The sequence below is a fragment of the Echeneis naucrates genome, chromosome 18, assembly GCF_900963305.1.
Source record: "Echeneis naucrates chromosome 18, fEcheNa1.1, whole genome shotgun sequence".
NCBI lineage: Eukaryota > Metazoa > Chordata > Actinopteri > Carangiformes > Echeneidae > Echeneis > Echeneis naucrates.
The window spans coordinates 9427737-9452099 of NC_042528.1; the positions used below are offsets into that span (position 1 = coordinate 9427737).

The following is a 24363-nucleotide window of genomic DNA, read 5'->3' on the forward strand; positions in this document are numbered from 1 at the left end:
GAGTTGACATATAAGCTTGTAGATGTTTTGGTGGCAAGACACTTCATTTTCTACTGTGAGCACAGAAGCTACAGAAGCTTTCAACTTGAAAGAAGAATAATTAGACCCAATTACAATGAAGGATTGTAAAGAATCAAATACAGTAGAATAGAGCCATTTGATCCACCCCATGCCAGAATGTGAATGAAACTTATTAGAATGAATGAGGTTAATATGAGCCAATGAAATAGTTAATCCAGAGTTTATCCCATTGTTATCAGCCTCAGCTCTCCCCCTTTCTCTCTGTCTCACGTTGAGTATGTGTGTGGGGTAGACGATGCTGGGGGGCTGATTTGGCTGACATGATCTGGGCATCAGAGAGGATCAGGTCCTTGGGGAGGAGGTGACTCAGGCCCAGAGCTGATCCAGGGTGGCATTCACAGAACACACAGACGAGCTAAATAAAACGGCCCGTGTCGCAAGTTCGTAGTAACTGGGAAGGGAAAATGGTGCCTCCTCCATTTCCAGTATGGTTGCAGACATAATATAAGAGATATAAAAATGATGATGAGAAGATGAAAGAAAACAGGGTTCAACAAATACACTGTTGATTGGTGTATTTCTCAGTATTATTTATGCATGATCATGAGTAGTCTTGGGTTTCATATTTGCCTGTTTGTGGGTTATTAAGTTGGTCTCTGCCAATACCAGTGGGGGTCTCAAATGTCTCCTTCAACAGTGGGTTTCTCCAATTTCCAATTAAAATCATTGATACTGCAGCTGCTCTCAGAATCCTCTTTTCCCCCGCAAAAACAAGCAAGGACCTCATGACAGTTAAATAATGTTTAGCTTTAACACACCGTCATAGAAAACAATTGATGTGAAGATCCAAACTGTTTAATATTGATGTGGTTAAATGTAAACTTAGAATGAGAATACCGATATACAGTACAGGCTAAAGGTTTGGACACACCTTCTCATTCAAATGAATAGGAAAGTGTGTCCAAACTTTTGGGCTGTTCTGTATATTTCAATTATGATAATGTTTATTATGTGCCCACCTTTGTTTTTTCACTAAAATGCTAAAATGTGCTAAACAGTGACATGTAAACATTATTGGAAAAAAAACAGCACATTTTGTTTTAATTTGTGAGGATTTGTGTCCCTCTGCAGGTCGACTGCCACAACTACATCCGGCTGCTGGAGTTTCTGGAAGAGGGAAGCATCTATGTGTGTGGCACCTATGCCTTCGACCCCCAGTGTGCCTTCCTGGTTAGTGTGTGTGAAAGAGACCATCCCGCTATTTGTGTGTGAATTTATTTTTTGCCGAGATATTACGGGGAAGATCTGTGCACATTATGAGCCGCAGATAAATCTCTGTGACAAGTTCCCACAGTCACTCATACCCCAGGCCTCCATCAAAGGGTCAGGCAGAGGAGCACGCACTCACATGCTGTTAGTCATCCTCCCACAGAAGCACATTTAGTCACATTTAAACTAAATAGTGCTTTTTAAACTGTAGTCACGCACTTCCCTTTGTAATTATAAGAAAAATGTCATTTCAACCAGTAAAAGCTTTCAGATGATTTGTTGCCATTGACATTTTCCAGCCGGTACTTCGAATGCTAAACTCACAGAAGCTTTTACATGAGCGATCATAATGTCATATCAATTTAGGTTTTCCCTAAATTCTCCTATTTTCCTGTCCTCCTGAAGGAGCTCTCCACTTTCACACTGAAGAAAGCTAAGGATGGAGGAGTGCAGATGGAGACTGGGAAGGGCAAGTGTCCCTTTGAGCCCAGTCAGCACTACACAGCTGTGATGGCAGGTAAGGGCTATGATTGGCGTTGATGCTCAGTTGATAAAGTGTTATTTGTACGTAGAATTTTTAAAGAACTTCTGTTTATTTGTTCACTTTTATTTATTTTCTCTCAACTACTTCTTCGTGTGGTGTTTGTGTGTCTAGGTGGGATCCTATACACGGCAGCCACCAGTAACTTCCTGGGAACGCTGTTTGACATCTCCCGGGCAACAGGTCTTGAGCAGGAGCGCATCCGAACTGAACGATCCATCAACTGGCTCAGTGGTGAGACGCACATGCACTGTCACACACCACTGTAAACCAAATCCACACATCCACACATCGGCATTTCTTTCTTCATTCTTTTCATACAGGAGTAAGAATAAAGTTCTTGTGTGCGTGCGTCTTTTTTAGACCCGGAGTTTGTCAGCTCAGCCTTCATACAGCAGTCAGCTGACAGCAACCCGACAGGAGATGATGATAAAATCTACTTCTTCTTCACTGAGGTTGCCAAAGAGTATGATCTCTACACCAAGGTCAAGGTCCCCAGAGTGGCACGAGTCTGCAAGGTAACCCTGCTCCCTGACTGAATCATTCATTCATGCATTGCCTTTATTGAATCTCCATTATCTCTGTCCTCCTGTGTGCTCAGTCTGATGTGGGCGGGATGAAGACTCTTCAGCGTCGCTGGACCACCTTTCTCAAGGCCCAGCTGGTGTGTGAGGACAAACCCAGTGGTCAGCGCTACAACATCCTGACTGATGTTTTCACCATGCAACACACACAGGGGGACCCCAGCAGCACACACTTCTATGGACTCTTCACCTCCCAGTGGTAAGCTAAGTGCTGAAGAGCAGACCAGCGACATTTTCACAATTTCAACTATGAAATGAGAGCGATCGCGATTCATATGGGAGGCAGAGGTGGACGGCACTTCTTGGTGATAGCCAAACTATCAGATGATAGTCCTTGGACATTAAACATTTTTAACTGTTAAGAGATCGAACCATGCCTTTTCTTTTTCACAGGGAACATGAAGAATTATCAGCAGTGTGTGTTTTCAGTTTGTCTGACATAAACAAAGTGATGGATGGTCCCTTTAAAGAGCTGAAGAAGACCTGTGAGAATTGGATCAACCCTGAACCCATCCCCACACCAAGGCCTGGCCAGGTGCTAAACTGTCTCATGCTTCCGGCTGAACACCAACACTCTCTGTTACATTTACTGTCCTAGTATAAATACTCTGATCTAACTTTTCTTTCTCATTCTCTCCATATTTTTTCAGTGTTTGAACAATGCATTAAAGGCTGAAGGATTTGAGTCATCTTTAAAACTCCCAGACAAGGTGCTGACATTTGTGAGGGACCATCCCCTGATGGAGAACAGTGTCACTGCAGCACCCTTGCTGGTGCGCAAAAGAATCAGATACACCAAGCTGGCTGTGACCCAGGCAGGCAGCGGGGAGGAACCAACAAGAGCAGTCCTGCACCTCGGAACAGGTTGGGACAGATGAGGACAGAGGGCAGATATATTGAACTGAAAGTAGAAGAAAAGAAAAAAGAGAAATGAAACTGACATTTAAATTAAAATGTGCAAATGTGGAAGAATTTTGTGAAAGACGTTACTTTGATAATGGGTCTCGGGACATTTTAAATCAATCAAAATTTGTAGAAAATTGCTCAAATAGTCTAAATAACATTAGGTTTCAGTATGAAATAAGCAAAATAACTTTAATGATAACTTTATGTGTTGCAGACCGTGGGGAGCTCCACCAGGTGGCGGTAGTGGGCCAGAATGCCACCTTACTGCGGGAGATGTCCCTGTTCACAGCTCAAGAGCCTGTTAACAATATATTACTTCACAAGGTAGAGCTCGTGCATCCTTCACATATAGTTTGGACAAGCAGTAATGCATATATTCACGTGTTGTGGCATTGTTGTCCAGTGATTCACTAACAGTTCCTTGTGTTTGCAGGGCCAGGCCCTGGTAGGCAGCCCTCTGTCTCTGGCTCGTGTGCAGGCTGAAGGCTGCGCTCTGTATCCGAACTGTGAGGTGTGTGCCAGGGCCAGGGGCCTGGGCTGTGTGTGGAAAGAAGATGCCTGCAGGGTAACGGCAAAGTGAGTACAATGAGATTATCACGTTGAGGCATTTATTTTTATCGTCAAACTTGCTCATTATTGATCAGGTAATCTGTTTGTTTTTATGACCATATTTACTTTTTATTCGGATGTGGTCAGGTTGCTCTACATATCAAGTAGTAGTGACTGTAGGGAGATGCAGTTTCACAAATAAATGGGTTGAAGGGATGTAGACAATCAAGGAAACAAGAAAATGCTCAGAAACCAAAAGAGTTTGAATCAAAAACGTGAAAACATTTTTTTTGTGCGTGTATTCAGACCTGGTCCAGGTGATACAGTGGAAGATGCCCTGATGAAATGTGACACAAAGGATGGTAAGCGTCAGATCACACACTCTGCTCTTATTTGTTTGCGCAGTTTTCTGTGATTAACCTCTCTGCTGTCTCCCTGCTCACTCTCTCTCCTCCAGAGCGTTGCCACCCATCCCCCAGAGAGCTAAAAGTTTCCATGGGTCTGCACCTCCTGTTGCCATGTGTCCAGCTGTCTCCCAGGCCCTGCAGCTGGGAACATCCTCCGCACAGACACACCAGGCAGCACCACTCCAACCTGGAGGTGACTGTCACTGAGGAGACCCTGGGAAAATACATCTGCACATGCCAGGTACACAGGCACAACTACCATCAATCATTTTCCCAAATTATTTAAAAGCTGGTTTTATTCACTTTTCTAGCATACATGCTGTTGTTGTAAACTGAACGGTTTACAATAGTTTACAAAAACTGAATATTTGATTAAATAAAAAACTGTCTAGATTTTACTTTTATTTTATTGTAAAAATGAATATCTCTGTCCTGTCTGTCATGCCTTTCTATTCCAGGAGGTAGGACCAGCTAACAGAGACCCCGTCCCCTGCCGCAGAGGAATCTATCACCTGACAGGAGAGGACCCCAGTCTTGGAGGAACAGTGGCAAGAGCAGGAAGTCGCCACGTTCTGGCTATTTACATCCTTGTCTTTGTTGCTGGTTTAGTGTTTGGTGTGTTTTTCCTGTACTTCATAACCAGGCGGCACAGCATCCGCCGCCAAGGCCATCACCTGCCAGATAACTCGCTGTCGTCAGAGAAAGGCCGGGACTTGCTTGGCTCCTCCGCTACTCCACAGTCCCCTAGCAGTGCCAGCTTGCTGTCTGAGGGGTTCCGGCTGACAGAGAAACGAAATGGGACTGAAACTTCAACCACAACAGCTACACTCTTCAGCAACCAGGGGAACGGTGGTCACCATGGTAACAGCTACACTGGCAACTTGATCCACAGCAACCCAAGCAATGGCCACGGGAACTCTTTGTATTCCAACTGTAACACAAGCAGCAGCGGGATGAAGTTTTCCTCCGAAATTTTAGCTGCAGACATGCTGGATGGAAGGACAGGGGAGAGGGAGAGGGTGAGATCCGAGGGGGGTGGGAGGGAGTCAGGGGAGGGGAATGAGGTGGATGAAGGTCTGCAGGATGGCTTAGCGGAAGGAATAAAAGGACTAGAGGAGGAGCTTGCCAGCTTTCCCATGTTTAAATCACCAGCACCACTGGCTAAGTGTGAAGAAAGCTCAATATGATGAGTTGATATAAATATATCTGTGATTGCCCCATCATGCATCCTCCAAACAAACTGATCAGTGCTGGGGGAACTGCAAACTGGCTCCTGCCAAATGCCTTTGAACAGGAGCTGTGACATGATGCCAGACTGCAGAGATGTAAGAGGAATATGTAATAAGTTTATGTCTGTGTATGTGAGAGAGACTTTTTGCATTTGAATAGAATGGTGAGACAGAAAGTGTATGAACAATTTTTGGGAGAAACTACAGATTACTGAGTTACTCAGGATGAATAAATAGCTGATAAAACAGCTGAATAAATATATCAGATGTAAATAGAGCTGTAAATATTGGCAGTCTGAAGCTGACTGTGGACCTGAAAGTTAGCATGTTATATTCACATCTAAAATATTAACAAGGAATCAAAGATGAAACGTCCACGTATGTAGACAAAAGCCATATTGTCTTCTCCCTTGAATTCTGTTCTCTCTCTCATTCTCTTCTTGTGATGGCACTCTAAAAGAAAAGGGCACTTTGAATCTTTCAGCACCTATCTGTGTATTTATATTTCTCTCTCTCTGACACACCACTCAAATCCAAGACCTTCACGGGTCCAAAGGCACCAAAGGACTGTTGCTCCATAAACTGCCCAGTGCAGGGCTTCAAGCAGATATGTCACTGTTGGACTGAAGAAACATACGCTGCGGTTGGGCCATTCCTGCCTACAATGCCGCAAAGGTCAAGAGGATGATAGCTTCAAGGTCACCTATCAGATAAGTGTCAGTTTGGAAAACCTGACACTGCCAGCTGCCCAGGTATGTCGCTGTTATGAGACAGTAGGTAAAAGGCTCCTAAAAGATATTGAATTATTTTGCAGGATTACCATGAACCAGACATAAACCACCATCACCTTGTGTCGTGAGTGTGGGTTTCAACATAAAAATTTATTGTTTTGTCATGTTGTTTTGTAATAAAACCAAAATGAGTTGCTGTGTGGTGAAATTCTGGATGCGAGAATGTGCAAAACTTTTAGCTCTTTTTCATTTAGATAAGAATAACTAGATAAGGTAGAGAAAAAAAAGAGTTGACACTCTATATATATATATATATATATATATATATATATATACATATATATAAAACAATGTTTAACCAGCAGATATGTACGAACAATTGGCAGTTGAATTGCGCAACTTTAACTAAACAGAAGGGGTGTGTGGTGTGCAAAATTTGTGTGCACCTTCACACCTTTATGTCCACATCACATTGAGAATGTAGCAGTAGATGAAGCCATGAGTATCATCCACAGTCAGGTTTACCAGCTCCGGTTTCGTGAGGTCCAAAGGCAAACATCCGTCTTTCTCAAAGCCCCGATATAATCCATGATAATCCAAAAGTAATCATAGGTGAGGTTTGACATTTTCAATCCCTCAACACATTTTATTGATTCCACCATACAAAAGATAAACAATGATCTTAAAAGAATAAACCTATTTTCAAGCAGAAAGCGGATATGCAGCAGGAACTGTGAGAAATCTACAAACACACAAAAGCAAAACTTATATCTGTCCTGCTTATTTGATACTTTCAATACCCCTAACCCTAACCCTCACAAATTGTGAGAGTAAACTGAAATATATCCATGAGATAGATGGTTTAGTGGACAAAAGCCAGACATTGAAATAAAAAAAATAAAAAAAAATTTACAGAGCCGTTAACAGACATTCGTCTGTGTAACCACAGACCAATTAGCATCACTTGTAATTCCCCTTTCCACAATTAGTCTACATTAACATTTTTAACATTTTTTTGTTTGTTTGTTTTGGCTAAGACATCAATCATATGGTTTCATTTACTGAAGTTGTCCAAAGCATGACTATTACCTCAGTCATCAAGCACTTCAGTAGGCTTTCTGTATCCAAACAGTTTGAAGTCCTTCTCGTAGATCTTGTACAGCTTCTTTCTGTCCTCTAGGGGCACTGCTTTGAACCAGTCCACCATCTGGTCAGAGATGGTCATGTTTTCATAAGACACTGGAAACTTAATCTTACTCTGCAGGTTTAAGGTTGACAACAGTTGTTCAGCATCTTCCTGAAGAGTTTCCTGATGGCCAATGAAATCATACCTGAGAGGAAAAATAATGCAGTCATCAGAAATCATTGGATGTTAAAGGAGGTGAAACTAATTTTTCTTGTTTCAAGGAATGGCAGAGCATGAAACAAACGAGACTTCATTAAATAAGCTCTCATTTCAGTCAATTTAAGGAATGAAATTCCTGAAAGTCAAACATAACAGGTAGAATGAAGACCTGGCAAACGTTTCTCTCTCTACTGTTACAATATATTTTCACAGAGTACATGACGTTTATAACTTTTGTCCTGTTAGCAAAGATGGCCTTACTCTATGAGACAGGGCCGGCACAACCTGTTCATCTCTCTCCAGTGAGGTTCAAATGGGTTGCACTTCCGTGTCTCCGGGTCCAGCAGATACAGAATGAAGTTGTGAAATGAAAGGTGTATGCCTGATTCCAACGCTTGCTTAAATGTTTCTGGTGGTTTAGAATGGTTGCCATACCTTTTCAGTATGTACCTCCCATAGTTTTTATAGAATGGCTCATTTATTTTAAAAAATTTGTCTCTGAAGGCAGAGATGAGACGGATGAATGGGTCTCGGACAAACAAGAACTTGGTGTAGTGCTTCAGCTTTACCTGTAGTCAACACAGAAGTATGATGTAGATGAATTATCTGCCACCTGAAATTTAAGCTTACATTAAGGAAAGCAGCTAATGGACATATTTTGTCATGGTGAGGACACTTTCAAAGTCATTGACTGACCTTGATCTCTGTTTCTGGGAGGTCGCATAGATAATTTAAGCGCTTATCGGTGTGGACAGACACATCAGGAATTGACATGGGGTCACTGTATGGTTCACCCTTATTCAGGATGATGAAAACCCTTTTCCAGTTGGTACATGCCACCTGCAGATAAGAACAAGTACAGGAGTTGTGGATCTGTGCCCCTTTCCTCAAGCACACTATGTCTGTATTATCACTAAAGACAAAGCACAGAGTACTGTTTGAGATAAGATAATAATCGTGTGTGGAAATTTGTACGTCAAAGCAGCAACTGACATATAGACAATGCCATATGTGACAATGGAAAGCACACATGAATAACTACATTGAGTAGAAAAAAGAAATTGACAGAACGAATAAATAAATGAAAATATAAAACAACATTAAACCGACAGAAATGTAAGAAGAATTGGCAGTTGAATTGTACAATTCAACTATGTTTGTTACTAAGTAACTGAGGGTCAAGTTTTAAGACGAAGAGTAAAATTTTGTTAATAATCAGGTTTTGTGTGTTCATGTCTACATCACCTTGGGAATGTAGCAGTAGATGAGGCCATGAGCATCATCCACAATCAGGTTTTTCAGGTTTTTGAAACTTATCTTGCCAGAAAGTGCCTCTTTGTCACAGATTTCTTTAATCCGCTGCTTCCTCAAATGCTGCACATTCCACTTCTCTGTCGGGGTAAGAAAAATGATAATGGCATAGATATAACTACATAAATTTATTACTGATGAATAATTGATCTTTAAGTTATCATTTCTCTGAAACCGCTGACAGTGAGTAACAACCAAAGGCGAGCCACACATTTAGGTAATTCCATGTCCATTTTACAGACTACAGAATACGAAAGACAAGCAATGAGTATAATAAATCTATTTTTGAGCAGAAAGCAGATATGCAGCAGGAACTTTGAGAAAATTATAAACACACACCTTAACCTTTAACCTCATTCATTTATTAATTTTCTACCACTTATGCATTTCTGGGTTGCAGGGTGTGCTGGGGCCAATCCCAGCACACCCTGGACAGATCACCAGTCCATCACAGGGCCAACACACAGAGACAGACAGAGACCAACAACCACTCACACTCACACTCAGAGACAATGTGATATACTTATCTGTTTTATTTTGAATGTCTGCAACTTTGTAAACTTCCTATATGGGGACAGAGCTGAGCCTGTGCAGGCTATGCTCTGGACACACACACACACACAGATTGTACCTTTGTTTCCATTTAGCATGTCCCATTGGTCAAAAGACAGTATGATGAGAAGTGCGGCTCCAAGAAGCAGCAGGAATCCAGTGTGCACTGCTCCCATGACAGCAGGAGTTAACCAACGTCTGAGCTAATGAAGAAACGATGATATTTAAAGCTGCAAGCAGCGATGAACAAGCCACACCTATGCAACAGCACAATGGACTCGCCCTCAGTCAACCAGACCATTTTTTTTTTTTGCATGGCTGAGGCCCCAGGCCCAGGAAGGACACCCAGCATAAAAACTGGCCAAACCTACCAAACAAGCCACGGAGCTGACTTGTTGTGGCGCCCCAAAATAGGGAAAAAACTGGAAGAAAAAAATAATGAAATTTAGTTGTACATTAATACAACTAAAAGCATATTATTATTTTCTATGCATTCTCAATAGTACAGCCCAACAAAATGCTAATGAAAGCTTACAATTTTTCCAGTTTATTGAAGTTTTTCATGAACATGCCAACAACAATCATTTTCGCTCTTTGGTTCCAGGTTACATTTTTCTCCCCCCCTCAAGTCTATTGTTCTCTCCATTTAGTGTACATGTTTGCTATTAATGACTACTTTGTTTTAAACGATTGTTCCAATGTAGTCAGTTTATTCTGGTTGTCTACACCTTTGATTTAATATTTTTCTTTTTTTATAGAAAAAGTATTGAGCAGGCTCATTTTACAAGAAAATATAGGTCAAATCAAATCAAATCAAATTAAAATCTGTTTGTATAGCGCCAAATCATAACAAAGTTACATCAAGGCACTTTACAGATAGAGCAGGTCTACACCAAACTCTTTATAAAATTATTTAAAGAGACCCAACAGATCCCCTAATGAGCAAGCACTTGGCGACAGTGGCAAGTAAAAACTTCCTTTAAGAGTCAGAGGACAGGGAGAGAGAGTGGAAGAACTGGGAGAGACAGAGACTTCAGGAAAACATGGTTAGTAAATGCAGTACAAATGCTTACACCTGGGAGAAACAGGGATTTTTAGGAAGCACGGTTCTTATCAGCGCATGCAAGGGGGAGGGAGGGGGAGGGAGGGAGAGAGAGAGAGAGAGAGAATCTCAGTCCTTCCCCCAGCAGCCTAGGCCTACAGCAGCATAGCTAAAGAGTAGAGGACTTTAACTTTTTAACTATAAACTCTGTCATACAGGAAGGTTTTAAGCCTGATCTTGAGAATGGCTAAAGAGTCTGCCCCCCGGACCGATGCTGGAAGTTGGTTCCAACGAAGAGGAGCCTGATAACTGAACGATCTGCTTCCTGATTTACTCTTGGAGACTCGAGGAACCACAAGTAAACCTCCATCTAGAGAGCGGAGTGGCCTGCTAGGACAGTAAGGAACTATGAGCTCTCTGAGATACGATGGAGCTTGGCCATTAAGAGCTTTATACGTTAAAAGAAGGATTTTGAATTCTACTCTATATTTTACTGGCAGCCAATGAGGAGAAGCTAACACAGGAGAGATATGATCTCTTTTCCTAGTTCCTGTTAATATTCGTGCAGCAGCGTCCTGAATTAACTGAAGGCCTTTCAGAGATTTGTTTGGACATCCAGATAGTAATGAGTTACAGTAGTCCAGCCTAGAAGTTACAAATGCATGGACTAGTTTTTCTGCATCATCCTGAGAAAGGATGTTTCTGATTTTCCTAATGTTTCTCAGGTGGAAGAAAGCTGCACTACTGACTTGTTTTATGTGAGGGACAAAGGACATGTCCTGGTCAAAGGTTACTCCAAGGTTTCTCACTGTGGAGCTGGAAGCCAATTTGTATGGACAGGCAACAAAATACTGGATGTCACGACTCACAATATCTGTCAGCATCAACATGTCAAGCAAAAAGAGGTAACTCAATTGTCCGTAGGTGCTGTGACGGACTGGCGACCTGTCCAGGGTGACCCCCCCGCCTCACCCAGTGTGAGCTGGGATTGGCATCCCCCACGACCCAGAAATGGATAAGCGGTTGAAGGTGAATGAACGAATGAATATGTGGTAGTGAATCAAAACGTGTTCTGACATGAAACACTCTACCAACTCTTAAAAATGAAATCTATCACGAGACTCCACTTATTCTGAGCTTCAAGTGCAATCCACCTAATGAACCTTGAGACATGAAGATGTTGTTCAACCACATCCTCGAGCATGTTTTGGCTCATGTTGACTGTCATTTCCATGAATGAACTGTTCATTAGACTACGGAACAATGCTACATTAACTAAGATATAGACTGTGCCCATAATATTAGGGGCACCACCACTGATGCTGATTCAGTACAGCTAGACATATAATATTCATAGTTCACATAAGCGATGTATCACACACTCAGGGTTCAATTAGTAATTTAAAAAGTGAACAGAGACAGTTTGCGCTCAGGCTACCTAATGACTTTCCTCAGTTGACTGTGTCATTGCAAATATATAATCTTTCCTTTCTTCTCCTTTGTTGTCTTGTCTTTGCTTGCCTTTTAGGTGTTTTCAAAGACTGTGCCAGCAATAACAGTCAATTCAAACATACAGTATATCAAACCTTTAATGAAATATGAATTCACATGTTGTCCAATATTTAATCATACACATTATTAAACAATTTCAATACAATGATCTTGCTGATGTCAGTAGGCCTGCTTTAATATTATGACAAGCATTGAGCTGTCTTGATTAAATGAAAATACTGAGGCACAGTAAGCCCAACCTGTGCTTTCACTATTATGGAAAAGTTATTGTAGATTGTAAGTGCTTCTAATAAAGGTCATTTTGTCACAAATACACTGCACACTATTAAATGTGATGGTCCTAGTAAACTGGCCTGTTATTGTATTTAGTATGAATCTTTATCAGATGAAGGCATCACTTTATATCTCTGTATTAGACAAATTACCACTTAGTTTAATTAATGATAAGCCACAGTATAACCAGTGTCATTGAATCAGGAAATATACACGAGTTAACACCCTGGGCTAACACATAGACATACATATTTCTAACACAGGTTTGTATCATCGTCACTGTGCAACACCATGTGCAACATAGTCATGGAAAACAATTCAGTCCATACTTTTGTCCAGAAATAACATTCCTGGAGATCTTTCGAGCGGTGGGGCACATTAGATAGTGGCACTTTCTAAAAATACAAACAAAAAATCAACAACGAGTAGTTATGTTTCGTCAGAGGAAATTTCAACTGACTTACTCCATATTTCTATTTCTATTTCAGTCCCTTTTTTATGTAGTATTACAAATAAAGAATACACAATTCAACCATTGTTCCAATGTAGTCGGTTTATTCTGGTTGTCCACACATTCACTTTAGTTATTTAACATTTAATTATCCAACATCAGGTATTCGCAGCTCATTTATTACCAACTGGCTAAAGTTTATCTAAAAATTTAAAAGCCACACATGTACAGATGCAGACTGGATGTTATAGTTTGTATTACAGTCTTTGTTAAGAAAAGTGTGAGAGTAAACTGGAAAAATAAAACAAGAATGTCATGAAGCCTACTTAAAAATACAATATTGAAATGTGTTCATTGAATTTTACATACATTGTTTCCAATCAAAGTGTACCCATACATTGTTTCACATGTGTAGAATTAAGTAAGATATATCAGAATATTTTACATCTCTGCCACTTCTAAGTTCCTCACAAACATCCTGTTTTATGTGAAAATGGGAAAAGAAATGAATAATTTCAAGGCCAGCACATTAAATGTTATAATAAAGCTGGAAAATCCAGCCACCAGCTGACCTGGTTACAATTCAGAATGATTCTTCTGAAGGTCCATGATGACTTCATTCATTTTTTCCATCTTCTCAAATAATACAGCCATGTCTTCAATGTCACTGTCAATGTAAGCCTTAACTGTCTTGATGAAGTTTCTGCTGCTCTCCACTAATGGCTCCACTGAGGGAAAGCCATTATTCAACGCACTCGTGCTTTTCTTGATGAATGCTGTTGCTTTGTCCATTAAGATCAGAGTTTCATCAATGAGCTCTGAGCCGGTGCCAAGATCTGACTGTAGGAGAGTAAAATGTTTTCATGTCATAAAGTCAGTTTTTTATGTTGTAACATTATCTACTTCCACTGGAACACATTCACAGTAGTACTTGCTTTAAGTTACACCCCTAGAGGTTGATGCCAGCATGTTGGTAACATTTAAACTGATTTACTCACCTTCAGTGTGTTAAGATCTCGCTGCATTTTCTCATTTTGTCCCTTCATCCGTTCCTGGAAATAAACAGTGACAATCAACATACAGGTACATGGAGCATGACAGCAGCTGAAATGCAGGACAGTGTGTATCAACTGCAGATAAAATAAATATAAAACTGTTGACATCTTCTTTTATTGACTCAGCAAACTTTATGAAAAAATCAAGAACATTTAAAATAGTTGATTTTCAGATGCAGATTCAAACATGAAATGATCCTTTATAGAAAAAGGGAAGTGAAGCGACAAATAATATACCAGTTGATCTTTGTCCACCAGTGAACTTGCAAAGCAAACCAGACACAGCAGAGTGAAGGTGAGGAAGAGTCTTCTGGGTGCTCGGCCACCAGCCACTGGTGTGCTGCTGAGAGATGCTGATGCTGCCATCACTGCTCTGAGTAGAAATTAAGCACAAAAGATCAATCAAGAATAGAAACTCTCCTGAATACAATATTTAGTTTAACTGTGTGTTACAGTTTCTGATCTTACCTGTTCTATCAGCTGAAGAAGAGGTGATGAACTGGTGAGGAATGACAATGTGATGAGATTACAGGCACCCAAACCTTTATATTCTCCTGGTGTCACCTCCCCCTTGCACAACTTCCATGTGTGATCAGTTACTGCATGCTTTATAGCTCTGTCCCATAGATGTGATTTCTTAAGTTTCATTTTAATAGAAAAATCATTGAGCAGTTTCATTTTACAAGAAATACTGGATGTCACGACAATAACTGTCAGCATCAACATGTTACAGCAAAAGAGAGGTGACACAATAACTGATATGCCCGATAACTGATACACAGCAGAGTGAATGTCAGGAAGAATCCTCTGGAAATTATCAACTCGTCTTACCTGCCTAGTAAAAGGGAGTAGATGAGCATTGTATATGCTTTTGGAGTGTATGTGTGTGTCATTTGCTGTTTTATCTGTATTTTTCTCTTTATTTTTTAAAATGACACTTCTTCTCCATGTTCAATTTCATATAAATAATACATGCTTTTGGATGCATGGCAACAAAATGGTTAGTGCTGTTGCCCCACAATAAGAAGGTCGTGGGGTCGGTTCCCAGCCTGGGGCCTGTCTGTGTGGAGTTTGGATGTTCTCCCCGTGCCTGTGTGGGTTTCCTTCAGGCACTCTGGTTTCCTCCCACCGTCCAAAGACATGTCTAGGTTAACTGGTGACTCTTAATCGTCCGTGGGTGATGTAATGTCCTGTCCTGTGATGAACTGGTGGCCCGGCCTCGCCCATAGATGTAAATTCTTAAGTTTAATTTTTATTGAAAAAGTATTGAGCAGTCTCATTTTACAAGAAATTATTTGTATGGACAACGAACTAAATAGTGGATGTCATGACTCACAATTAACTTTCAGCATCAAAATGTTACAGCAAAAAGGGTGACGCAAGAGGTGACATGAGGATATTGTTCAACCATAATCTCGAGCATGTCTTGGCACATGTTGACTGTCATTTCCATGAATGAACTGTCGCTGGCGCAGTAAGCCTAACCTGTGCAGGGTCAGCAGGTTCTGTTAGTTTCTGTTTTGACTGTTTTATTTTGCCACTTCCTGTTTTATATTGAAGTCCTTGCCTCTTCCCTCGTCCTGTCAAGCTCCCACCTGTTGATTGCCTTCCCTGCCCTAATGTGCCTGCACACCAGTCCGCTCCCTGCCAGCCCCTTGTTGTCACATTAAGTTCCGTCTGTATTTAAGTCTTGGTTTCTGTCTAGTCCGTGTTGGATCCTTTGTCCTCTCGTCCCCTTTGTTTTCATGCTCCTCTGGCTCTCCTTGTGTGCTGGCAGCTTGAGCAACACTGATGTGTCTCCTTCAACTGGAAAATAGACTTTTCTCATCTGAGAAACAATGAATATGCACTTAGTATTTTACCACCAAAGCACATATACATACCCTGATCAAAAACCTGCACCGGGGTCTGATTGAATATCCCCTTGTATCCCCTCCATGATCAGCTGCCCTTCATTGTTTGCAAGGGCCAGCTCCTCTGAGGCCGTGTAATCTGCTGGAGCAGGCCCCTCAATTCTTTCTCCTCTATTAATTTTCCTCTTGTTTCCTTAAAATAATATCAACACTAAATATGTCACGCAGTGTATCATCCACATTCCACTAAAAGAGTGATAACTGCACAGCAATACATACCACTTTGGATGATATTTTTGTGCCTGGTCCAGATGTGCACTGCTGGCACTACAACTAACAGAACACAACCACAACAACAACCAATCGGAAAATTGCTTAAACTTTATCACAAATAAGACAAATCAAATTAATTTCACTTTGATTTGGCCCTAATCTAAGTGATTTCCATGTATTCGTCACTGTGAGACAATGTCAGGGAGGGAAATAAAGTTATATAATGATATATTGTATCAGCTATATTAACTTACACGATCTGAAATTTTTTGTCAGGCTTCCTCTCTTGCCTCGTTTGTAGAAACTGTTGATTTTAGCTGTTCCTATCGGTCAGAACTCTTCATAGCCCTCCATTATCATAATCTGCTCCTCTTGGCTGAAATATGCGGCAAGTAATCGAACAATCTTCCTGCGGAAATGGCGTCAAAAGACACCTAAGCACCCCTTTTCATGTGAACACGCACAGAGCCTGACGAGGCAAGCCTGGGTTACCTGGGTCGACGTGATACTTGTTTACTTTGTCGAGCCAGCTCACCCAAAGAAAGCCCGGCTGTGTTGAGCTTCCTCCGTAGTGTACCCCTCTGGTAGCCCCTGTATCCCTAAGAGCCCTGCCATGTTTTTTTTTGTATTTGTTCCAGTGTAGTCCTTCCTGTTTTGAGTCCTGTTAGTTGTATGTTCATGTCTGTTCCAAGTCTTCTTTTTTTTCCCCCCATTAAATATTTTTGCCACCACCTTCAACCTGCTTCCGCCTGCTCCTGCACTTGGGTCCTCACCCTTCACACTCTCACTATTTTGGAAAAGTTATTGCAAATTGCAAGTGCTTTTAATAAAGTCCATTTTGTCCTGAATACACTGCACACTAGTAAACTGACCTGTTATTGTATTTAGTATGAATCTGTATTAGATGAAGGCATCACTTTATATCACTGTATTAGCCAAAATGACCACTTACTTTAATTAATGGGGGGCCAAGGTATAACCAGTGTAATTGAATCAGGAAGTATACAGTCACGCACTGACACACGCACGCGCGCGCACGGAAGGAAGATACAGAATAGGACCGTCTATACCATAGCAATCCATCAGGGGAGTTGGCAGCTCGGTTGTGCTGCTTCACCGGGGGTCCTGATATCACAGCCAGCCTCCGTCACTATTGCGTCAGCACTGGTGAGCTCAGCGTTATCGGTCGGGGAGGGAGGGTGACGACTAAAGGGTTGGAGAGAGAGAGAGAGAGAGAGACAGAAAATAAGCAGAGAGGGAGCAGAGAGCGAGAAAAGAACTGGGGTGTTGCCGCGGCCGAAACGCACTCACGCATCACAGAGTAACAGCAGCACGGTGAAGACACCATCTTCCCCTCACGGCTGCTTTTTGACTTATTGAAGCCGCAACAAAGCCTTTTCATTCTTAAATATAATCAGAGCCGACACCGCGGGGATAAAGGAAACCTCGGCGCTGTGAAAGCAGGCGAGCCGTTTCAGCACCTCGGACAGCAGCCATGGCTCCAATGGTGGAGGATGGAGCTCAGCTCGGTGAGTCCGAACTCTCGAAGAGCACACAGGGGCTTCCAGTCTTCCTGTTACTCACTCTTCCTTTGAAATTGAGGCTCTGTCTTCTGATTTCCTGTGTGTCAGAGTAATGATAAGAGGTTGCATGTTAAAGTTGTCTGTTTTATGAGATATTTCATCAAGAGCCAAATGTGACAAATGCGTTCCCTGAACATTTTGCTGTCAAACGCAAGGTGTGCCATTTCCCGCCTCCATTTTGCGGCCTGCTTAAGGGCAGAAAAAATAACTAAATTAATAGGATGGCAATAAAAGTAGATTTTGACATTACATTAAAAAGGCAATTTGTTACTTGATTGGAAAGCCTGGACAGCACCTGTTTGTTTGTCTTTAATTCCTCTGGCTTCAGCATCTCACACCGCCCTCCCGCTGCCACATCCATCTGTCTGTTGTTGTTGCCTTGAAATCCACCCAGGACACTGGAATGCAATATTGATGAAGGGAAAAGAGAGAAAAAGAGTCTGTACAAGTGCTGTGATTACAGCTGATTTTCCCACCGATGGATGAGTCTAAATGATTCACTATATGATACTATATACATTCGTACAACAGCCTACAGGATGCAAGTTACAAAAAGACCCATAATAATCAAGATTGAAAGCCATACAGTCAAACTGTTATGTGATGTCACCAAAGATTCCTACAGGCGATGTAAAATACATTTTCTTTTCATACAATTTAAAGAATTCAGATGTTCTTTTACATAAATGACTGCAATTTTACCGATTAATGTCAATGATAACATTGATTATCCAACTATGTATTTCACACCATCTAATACATGTGAAAAACATCAACCCCTGCCCCTGTCTTTCAGCCTCTTTCTCTCTCTCTTTGACTGGGTGTTAACCTGAGTGATTTTCCACTGGGCTGCCCTCTTAATGGCAGACAGTAGTCTGCGTTTCCTCCATTGAAATAGGCCTATTAACTCTTACTGCATGAGAAGGCTGCATGATAATTGTTGAGTCATAGTTCAACACCAGAAAACAAAGCCTGTTAAGCATTCAGTGGCGGATCTGCCTGTAAAATAGTCATGCTTTTTTTGGAATTATGTTATAGGACACAAACGTATCATTGAAAAGAATTAGGTCTCTGTCAGTACCACTACTTGACAGGAAAATGTGTTTAAAAGCTGTTGGATTAGGGTTAATACAAAGCTTTACACTATTTTGCAGATGACATCTTAAGAAGAACGTCCCAACATATACAATACTTACAATTTATAAGAATCTATATCACTATATTCGAGAAGACTATGCTGCTTCTCTGTATCCACTGTTCCATTGATTGGTCAAAAATCTTTCCAAATATATTTACATAATGTGCCTGCATATCATCCGCTAATGATGGTGATGATTTTTATAATCCTTGTTATCATAGGGACAAATGTTATCACACTAATTCAAATCAAATCAGATTTATTTATATCGTGCCAAATCATAACAAAGTTACATAAAGGCATTTTACATACAGAACAGGTCTACAGCAAACTCTTAATAGAATAAGAGTGTTTGAATTTTGCTTCTGCATTCAGCCATTTTTGTAATCCTGCCATTTAGAATTTAGCCAGTCACATAATGATGTATGTAGTTTTCCTGGCAGCTCAGTACTTTCATTACACCAGCTGCTTCCTGTTAATATACCACGGCCATGTTTGGAATTTGAACACAGTAATGATGAGTATTCATCAGGGTTGGACAGATTGGCTGTCATCTTTCATCTCCCTCTGAGTCAAAACTGTAGACTGCGTCAATCAGAAACATAAATGGACTAAGTCAGGACAATAAAATCAGTTGAAGTTGTGCAGTGCCTTTTTACTTGTACAGTGTTTGTTGGGGTGTGTTGTTAAATCTGTCTCTCCCACCTTCCACTCTCTTTGTCCTCCTCCACAGTGGCAGTGCCAGTAGGTGTAGCTGTGGTGAGTGTCTTTGGCCTCGTGTTCACCGTGTCAGGCTTTGCATGGATTTGCTGTCAGCGTAAAAATGCCAAATCCCAGAAGACACCTCCATATAAGTTTGTTCACATGCTCAAAGGGGTTGACATCTACCCAGAGAGTCTTAGTGGCAAGAAGAAGTTTGCTGCCCCCGTGACCGCTGAAACAAATGACACCAGTAAAACTGACATAAATGGAAACTGCCACACTGTGTCACCAATGAGCCCCTCTGGAACCAGTAAACTGGCAACAAGTCCAAATGGTTCCAGATCGGCACTGCATCTGGATTTGGAGAAGCGGGATCTGAATGGCAACTTCACCACTAAACCATTTCACCACCATCATCAGAAGGTGCGCAGCTCTCCAGACCTGGAGCTTCCTTCTCCTCATGCTGGGTTCACCCAACCGGGCATAATGGACCGGCGTGAACTCCCTTCACCATCTAGCACTCTCTCCAGCCAGGCGCCCACTCCAGCTGTGGACAAGCCCCACAAAGAGGAGAAGGAGGGTGGGTTGGGGACTCTCCACTTCTCCCTCGAGTACCAACCTGAGAGGAAAGCATTCATTGTCCATATCAAGGTACCCTAAGTATTTAAGCTGAAGTTTAGGTGTGTGCGTTATTTTATAGTAATTGTTTTTCAGTCTTGACTAATGAATTGATTTTGCTTTTTGATCCAGGAAGCTCATGGCCTGACCCCAACTGATGAACAGTCACTGACCTCTGACCCTTACATCAAGTTGACCCTTCTGCCAGAGAAAAAGCACCGGGTGAAGACCAGAGTCCTGAGGAAGACTCTGGATCCTGCCTTCGACGAAACCTTCAGCTTCTATGGAATCCCGCTGGCCAAAGTGTCAGAGTTGGCCCTACACTTCATGGTGCTTAGTTTTGACAGGTTCTCTCGTGACGAGATCATCGGGGAGACTCTCGTCCCCTTGTCTGGGATTGATTTGTCAGAGGGGCGTGTCCTCATGAGCCGAGAGATCATTAAGAGGAACGTCAAGGTAAAATATAAATCCATTCATTCTTCTTTTTATGGTCTTCAACCTGAATTTCATCAGCCTTGCTTTCATTCTAATCTTTCAATGATTTCCTTTAAATTGATGCAATGGGATTTTTAAAAAATCTATAAATTAAAACTGTCTGTTAAAATTTGGTTATCTGCAATAGTAACAACTCCAGAATCAACTGATTAGGAGATCACTTAAAATTACAAACTTGTTCCAATAGTGACTCTTCCATTATGAGTATATCAATTAGTATATAGTCATTTTAAAAGTCCCTTTTCTTGTTCAAAAATAAATGCACATTTACATATTTCTTTCAAATCTTAATTTAACAGCAGTGGGGAAAACATTAATTTCAAATTTGTCTAAATTGTTTTAGTTCTTAATAGAATTTGTTTCCTTTCCAAAACCATTGAGGGAATTCATTTCTTCATTGTGTATAATTCAGAAAAGTGTAAATTCCAAAATAAACCAACTGAAAAAGGAGATGGGATGTGTATCCCTCACAGCTTCACTGCTGTGAATTTTCATGCTGATACTGAGGCCTCGGTTTGACCCTCAATGAACTGCTGTGTGTTCCCTAAAAGTATCTGGCACTCATTTTTTTAATTTGCTTCAACTGTTTTTACATCAGTTCATTTAGCATTTTTTTGTGACATCTGGAATAGCTCATAATTGAGTCGTTTGACATTCAAGTCAAACATAACATGTTTCGTTGAAGAAACATTTATCAATCAAGGCTCAGAATATTAAATCATTTAATCTAATATTAATTTATTATTTATTCTGTATTTCTTTTAGATCCAAACATAAGAAAAGCAAAACAGTGATGGATGGTTGGCTAGTTTGAAAGCTAATAGGCTCACATGGACACTCCCAGTAGTGTATCGAATAGACAGAGTGATATCCGCACCACACAATTATGGGTCTGTGTGCTGGTAGTCAATAGGCATATCCTCTAGGTTGAGTGTTCCTGGCAGTCATGAGCACCACATATATACACAGTTTAGCTCATTTCCAGTCAGACATATTTTCTTTTAGAGGAATATAGTGCGGTGTTAGTAGTGTGGGCATGAAGGTATTATATATCCTTTAAATGGCTCGGGAACTTGGATTATATAGCAGCAGGTTTGGTTCCCTCACATTCTGTTTATTGATAAATATAAAATGAAGCACAGGGAGATATCTGTATCCTTATTATAGGTCTGTGGATGAGCAAAGGTTCATAGACAGTTGCTTTAGATTTCAGTCTGTTTTGCTGTAGATGAGCATTTGTCCATTTGTAGGTGGAATATGAAAGGATATCAATGTAGTAATAGATCTGTCTGCTATTGTCCCATGCTAAGTGCTGTTTAAACGGAAGATCTGTGTCTACCAGGTTGAAGTGAATATGCACCTTCCCAGGAGCAATGTGAGCTTTCTTCTGTATCCATAGAGACCTTTAATACAATATAGTTCTCCAGAAAAGTGTCGGGATACATGGCTGCGATTCAGAAAGATACAAAAGGTTCATTCCCTTCCGCTGAGCTCCCTAACTATTTTTTCATCAATATTCCTTTAATGTGCTGAGGATTCTCCCCACACAGAATAACTTTTGCTTCATTCAATTTCTCATTTGGTTCTCAGGAGACAAAAATCTCATAAACAGTTGTACTATCTCAACTTGTTTTTGTGCACTTAAAAGAAAACTGGCTTTAGATTTGGTGCATCTGTGTGTATCAGCTGCACTCATTAGTTTTTTTTTTTTTTTTTTAACATAATATCAAGTGTGACGACTTTAGCCTGGATGATGTGAATTTAAAAGAAATAGAACAGTTTGTTCAATATCACATCATGTATTAATGTCTGTCTGTATGGATTTATGTGAATGAATCCACTTTTCTGCAAAAGGGTGTTGGCCCCTTTGTCTGCATGGCATAGATTTTATCCTTATGTATGTGTGTGTGTGTGTGTGCGCGTGTTGGAGTTCATGGAATCAATACAGCATGTCATAGGCAGTATAGCCTTAAACAGGTCTCTCCGAGAACGAGACTCTGTCTCAATGAGATTACCTGCATACATAAAGGCAAAATAAAAAGATTCTAACAAAGCCATAACCCTGTTTTTACCATGGCAGAAGGCTAAGCCAGTACAGTAGAGTAAAACATCTTCTTTTTCTGTAGGAACTCCTTCCTGACAGCTATAACAAATTACTGTGTCCACAAGAGAGTGCAACAGAAACACTCCTACAGCATACCCAGGCTGTTTTTTTCTTTTGTCTTTTTCCCAGAAACCCCAACATGAACTCAGGGCTAGAAGTAGTCTGGGTGCTACTTGCTCATTACCATGGCAACCAAGAGCTGAGGTGTGATATCCTGTTAGGTGTGATCACAACATCAGAGGCATCAAGTGTTTTGGGTGTGGAGACAGGCGTGTATGTGTGTAATTTGGCTAGTTTCTTCTACTCTGTCCTTTCCCACCTGCTATCTCTACCTTCATCACCTTTTTGTTATCACTCTTACTTTGTTTCATGCCACCACTCATTCCATTTGCTCCTCCTTGTCTCTCCACAGAAGTCTTCGGGCCGGGGCGAGTTACTACTCTCTCTATGTTACCAATCCACCACCAACACTCTGACTGTGGTCGTCCTCAAGGCTCGCCATCTGCCAAAGACGGAAAACAATGGACCAACAGGTACTTAGAACTAGCCCTTTCAAAATCAGATGCATGTTCCACATAGCAATAAACAGATGAGACTGGAATGTGCTTCCTGTCACACAGCCTGGGCTACTTTGGATTCTGTGACAGTTTTTGTAAAAAGATGGTGTGACCGCGCCCAAGTAATCTGATAAGGATGTGATACAGAGCACTTAAATTACACAAACACATACACGTGTGCATGTGGGTGGGCTTGCACTAAGTGTTTACACAGACAGCCTCCTTTGTCCTCAATCCTTTCCGCTCTATTGATCACTATATTGATCTGGCTTCGGAGTGATGCGCCTCTCTGCAACTGCTAATGGTGACTCTTCACTCTGCCTGTTTTTCTTCTGTTCATACCACGCTCATCTCTCCTTATCATTCTTCCCCTTTAGATCCATATGTCAAGGTGAACATGTACCATGGAAAGAAGCGTGTGTGCAAAAAGAAGACCCACGTGAAGAAGTGCTCCCCCAACCCGGTGTTCAATGAGCTCTTTGTCTTTGACCTGCCATCTGACGAGGGCCTGAGGGACACCAGCGTGGAGCTGCTGCTGATGGACTCAGATACAGGCAACTCACGCAGCTCCAACACTGTCCTTGGGCGCCTGGTGCTGGGCACATCAGCAGCAGGTACTCCTGGCGAGCACTGGAGAGAGATCTGTGACCACCCCCGTCGCCAGATCGCCAAGTGGCACGCCATGTCAGAGGAGTAGAATGTCAGGGTGCTGGTAGATCCTGACATCCAAACCTTATGTGGTCCATGAGAGGGGTGGAATAAAGATGGGCAGGATTTTTTTGTCCCACTGGCCAGTACCCAATGGACTTTCTGTGAGGGCAGGTGGGACACTGGGGTGGGTGGGTAGGTGGGTACAGGTTGGGTGGAATTGTTTTTGATGTTGTGGGTTGGGTCATCTTAAGTGATGTCATCGTTCAATCAATCATTAAATCATGTATCTTTGAAGTTAATGGGGTTCACTGTGGTTGGTGGGGCACGACAAAGGGGAACCCCGTAGCTTTGAACAATTCCAAAGACTGTCACTGAAAATCACCTGGTAACATGCAACTTCATTTCCATGGCAACAACCAATTGTCACGGTAACCGTGTGCAGTGCAGAATGTCCTAAATGTGGCTATTACTCTTCTTTTCTTCCTTTGCTACTGCTCTTCTTTCACCCCTCTTTCTATAAATAGTAACCTAGTTCATCTATTAAAACCAGAATGAACCACATCTGATGATGCTGTAAAAAGGTGGATTATTAAAGTTTATTTTATAATGAT

At 41.3% G+C, this 24363-nt stretch overlaps 3 protein-coding genes and 1 long non-coding RNA gene across 4 annotated transcripts in view; 2 read left to right on the top strand and 2 right to left on the bottom strand.

Moving 5' to 3' along the window:
* Positions 1–6433, top strand: part of sema4f (sema domain, immunoglobulin domain (Ig), transmembrane domain (TM) and short cytoplasmic domain, (semaphorin) 4F) — a 42342-nt gene extending 35909 nt beyond the window's left edge. Inside the window, exons 4-15 of the mRNA XM_029526542.1 lie at positions 1153–1251; positions 1696–1807; positions 1946–2065; positions 2195–2349; positions 2433–2614; positions 2809–2950; positions 3066–3279; positions 3536–3645; positions 3755–3897; positions 4177–4232; positions 4328–4518; positions 4736–6433. Coding sequence (XP_029382402.1) covers positions 1153–1251; positions 1696–1807; positions 1946–2065; positions 2195–2349; positions 2433–2614; positions 2809–2950; positions 3066–3279; positions 3536–3645; positions 3755–3897; positions 4177–4232; positions 4328–4518; positions 4736–5464 — 2253 coding nt within the window. The 3' untranslated portion in view covers positions 5465–6433. The remainder of the gene's footprint in view (positions 1–1152; positions 1252–1695; positions 1808–1945; positions 2066–2194; positions 2350–2432; positions 2615–2808; positions 2951–3065; positions 3280–3535; positions 3646–3754; positions 3898–4176; positions 4233–4327; positions 4519–4735) is intronic.
* Positions 6434–6832: 399 nt separating this feature from the next.
* Positions 6833–9648, bottom strand: LOC115058973 (carbohydrate sulfotransferase 12-like). Its single transcript, XM_029526543.1, has 5 exons — positions 9525–9648; positions 8828–8973; positions 8279–8422; positions 7844–8151; positions 6833–7568 (listed from the first exon to the last, which is right to left on the bottom strand). The coding sequence occupies exons 1-5, from the start codon at positions 9619–9621 to the stop codon at positions 7328–7330; spliced, it is 936 nt and encodes a 311-aa protein (XP_029382403.1). The 5' UTR covers positions 9622–9648; the 3' UTR covers positions 6833–7327.
* A 3788-nt stretch (positions 9649–13436) lies between these two features.
* Positions 13437–14279, bottom strand: LOC115059211 (uncharacterized). The gene is made up of 4 exons (XR_003842180.1): positions 14247–14279; positions 14016–14151; positions 13722–13775; positions 13437–13563 (listed from the first exon to the last, which is right to left on the bottom strand). It is a non-coding gene; the product is annotated as an uncharacterized LOC115059211 (long non-coding RNA).
* Positions 14280–17399: 3120 nt separating this feature from the next.
* On the top strand, positions 17400–23798 carry syt4 (synaptotagmin IV). Its single transcript, XM_029526684.1, has 5 exons — positions 17400–17433; positions 19359–19978; positions 20078–20401; positions 22957–23077; positions 23479–23798. Exons 1-5 carry the CDS (start codon positions 17400–17402, stop codon positions 23796–23798), a joined length of 1419 nt encoding a protein of 472 aa, XP_029382544.1.
* The last annotated feature ends 565 nt before the right edge of the window (positions 23799–24363 follow it).

Coding starts and splice junctions, on each gene's coding strand:
- LOC115058973 (XM_029526543.1), bottom strand. CDS start 9,621: ATGGGAGCAGTGCACACTGGATTCCTGCTGCTTCTTGGAGCCGCACTT. Junction 8,152..8,278: donor TCCCAGAAACAGAGATCAAG/GTCAGTCAATGA, acceptor TGTTGACTACAG/GTAAAGCTGAAGCACTACAC. Junction 7,569..7,843: donor TGCCGGCCCTGTCTCATAGA/GTAAGGCCATCT, acceptor TTTTCCTCTCAG/GTATGATTTCATTGGCCATC.
- syt4 (XM_029526684.1), top strand. CDS start 17,400: ATGGCTCCAATGGTGGAGGATGGAGCTCAGCTCG. Junction 19,979..20,077: donor CATTCATTGTCCATATCAAG/GTACCCTAAGTA, acceptor TTTTTGATCCAG/GAAGCTCATGGCCTGACCCC. Junction 20,402..22,956: donor TCATTAAGAGGAACGTCAAG/GTAAAATATAAA, acceptor GTCTCTCCACAG/AAGTCTTCGGGCCGGGGCGA.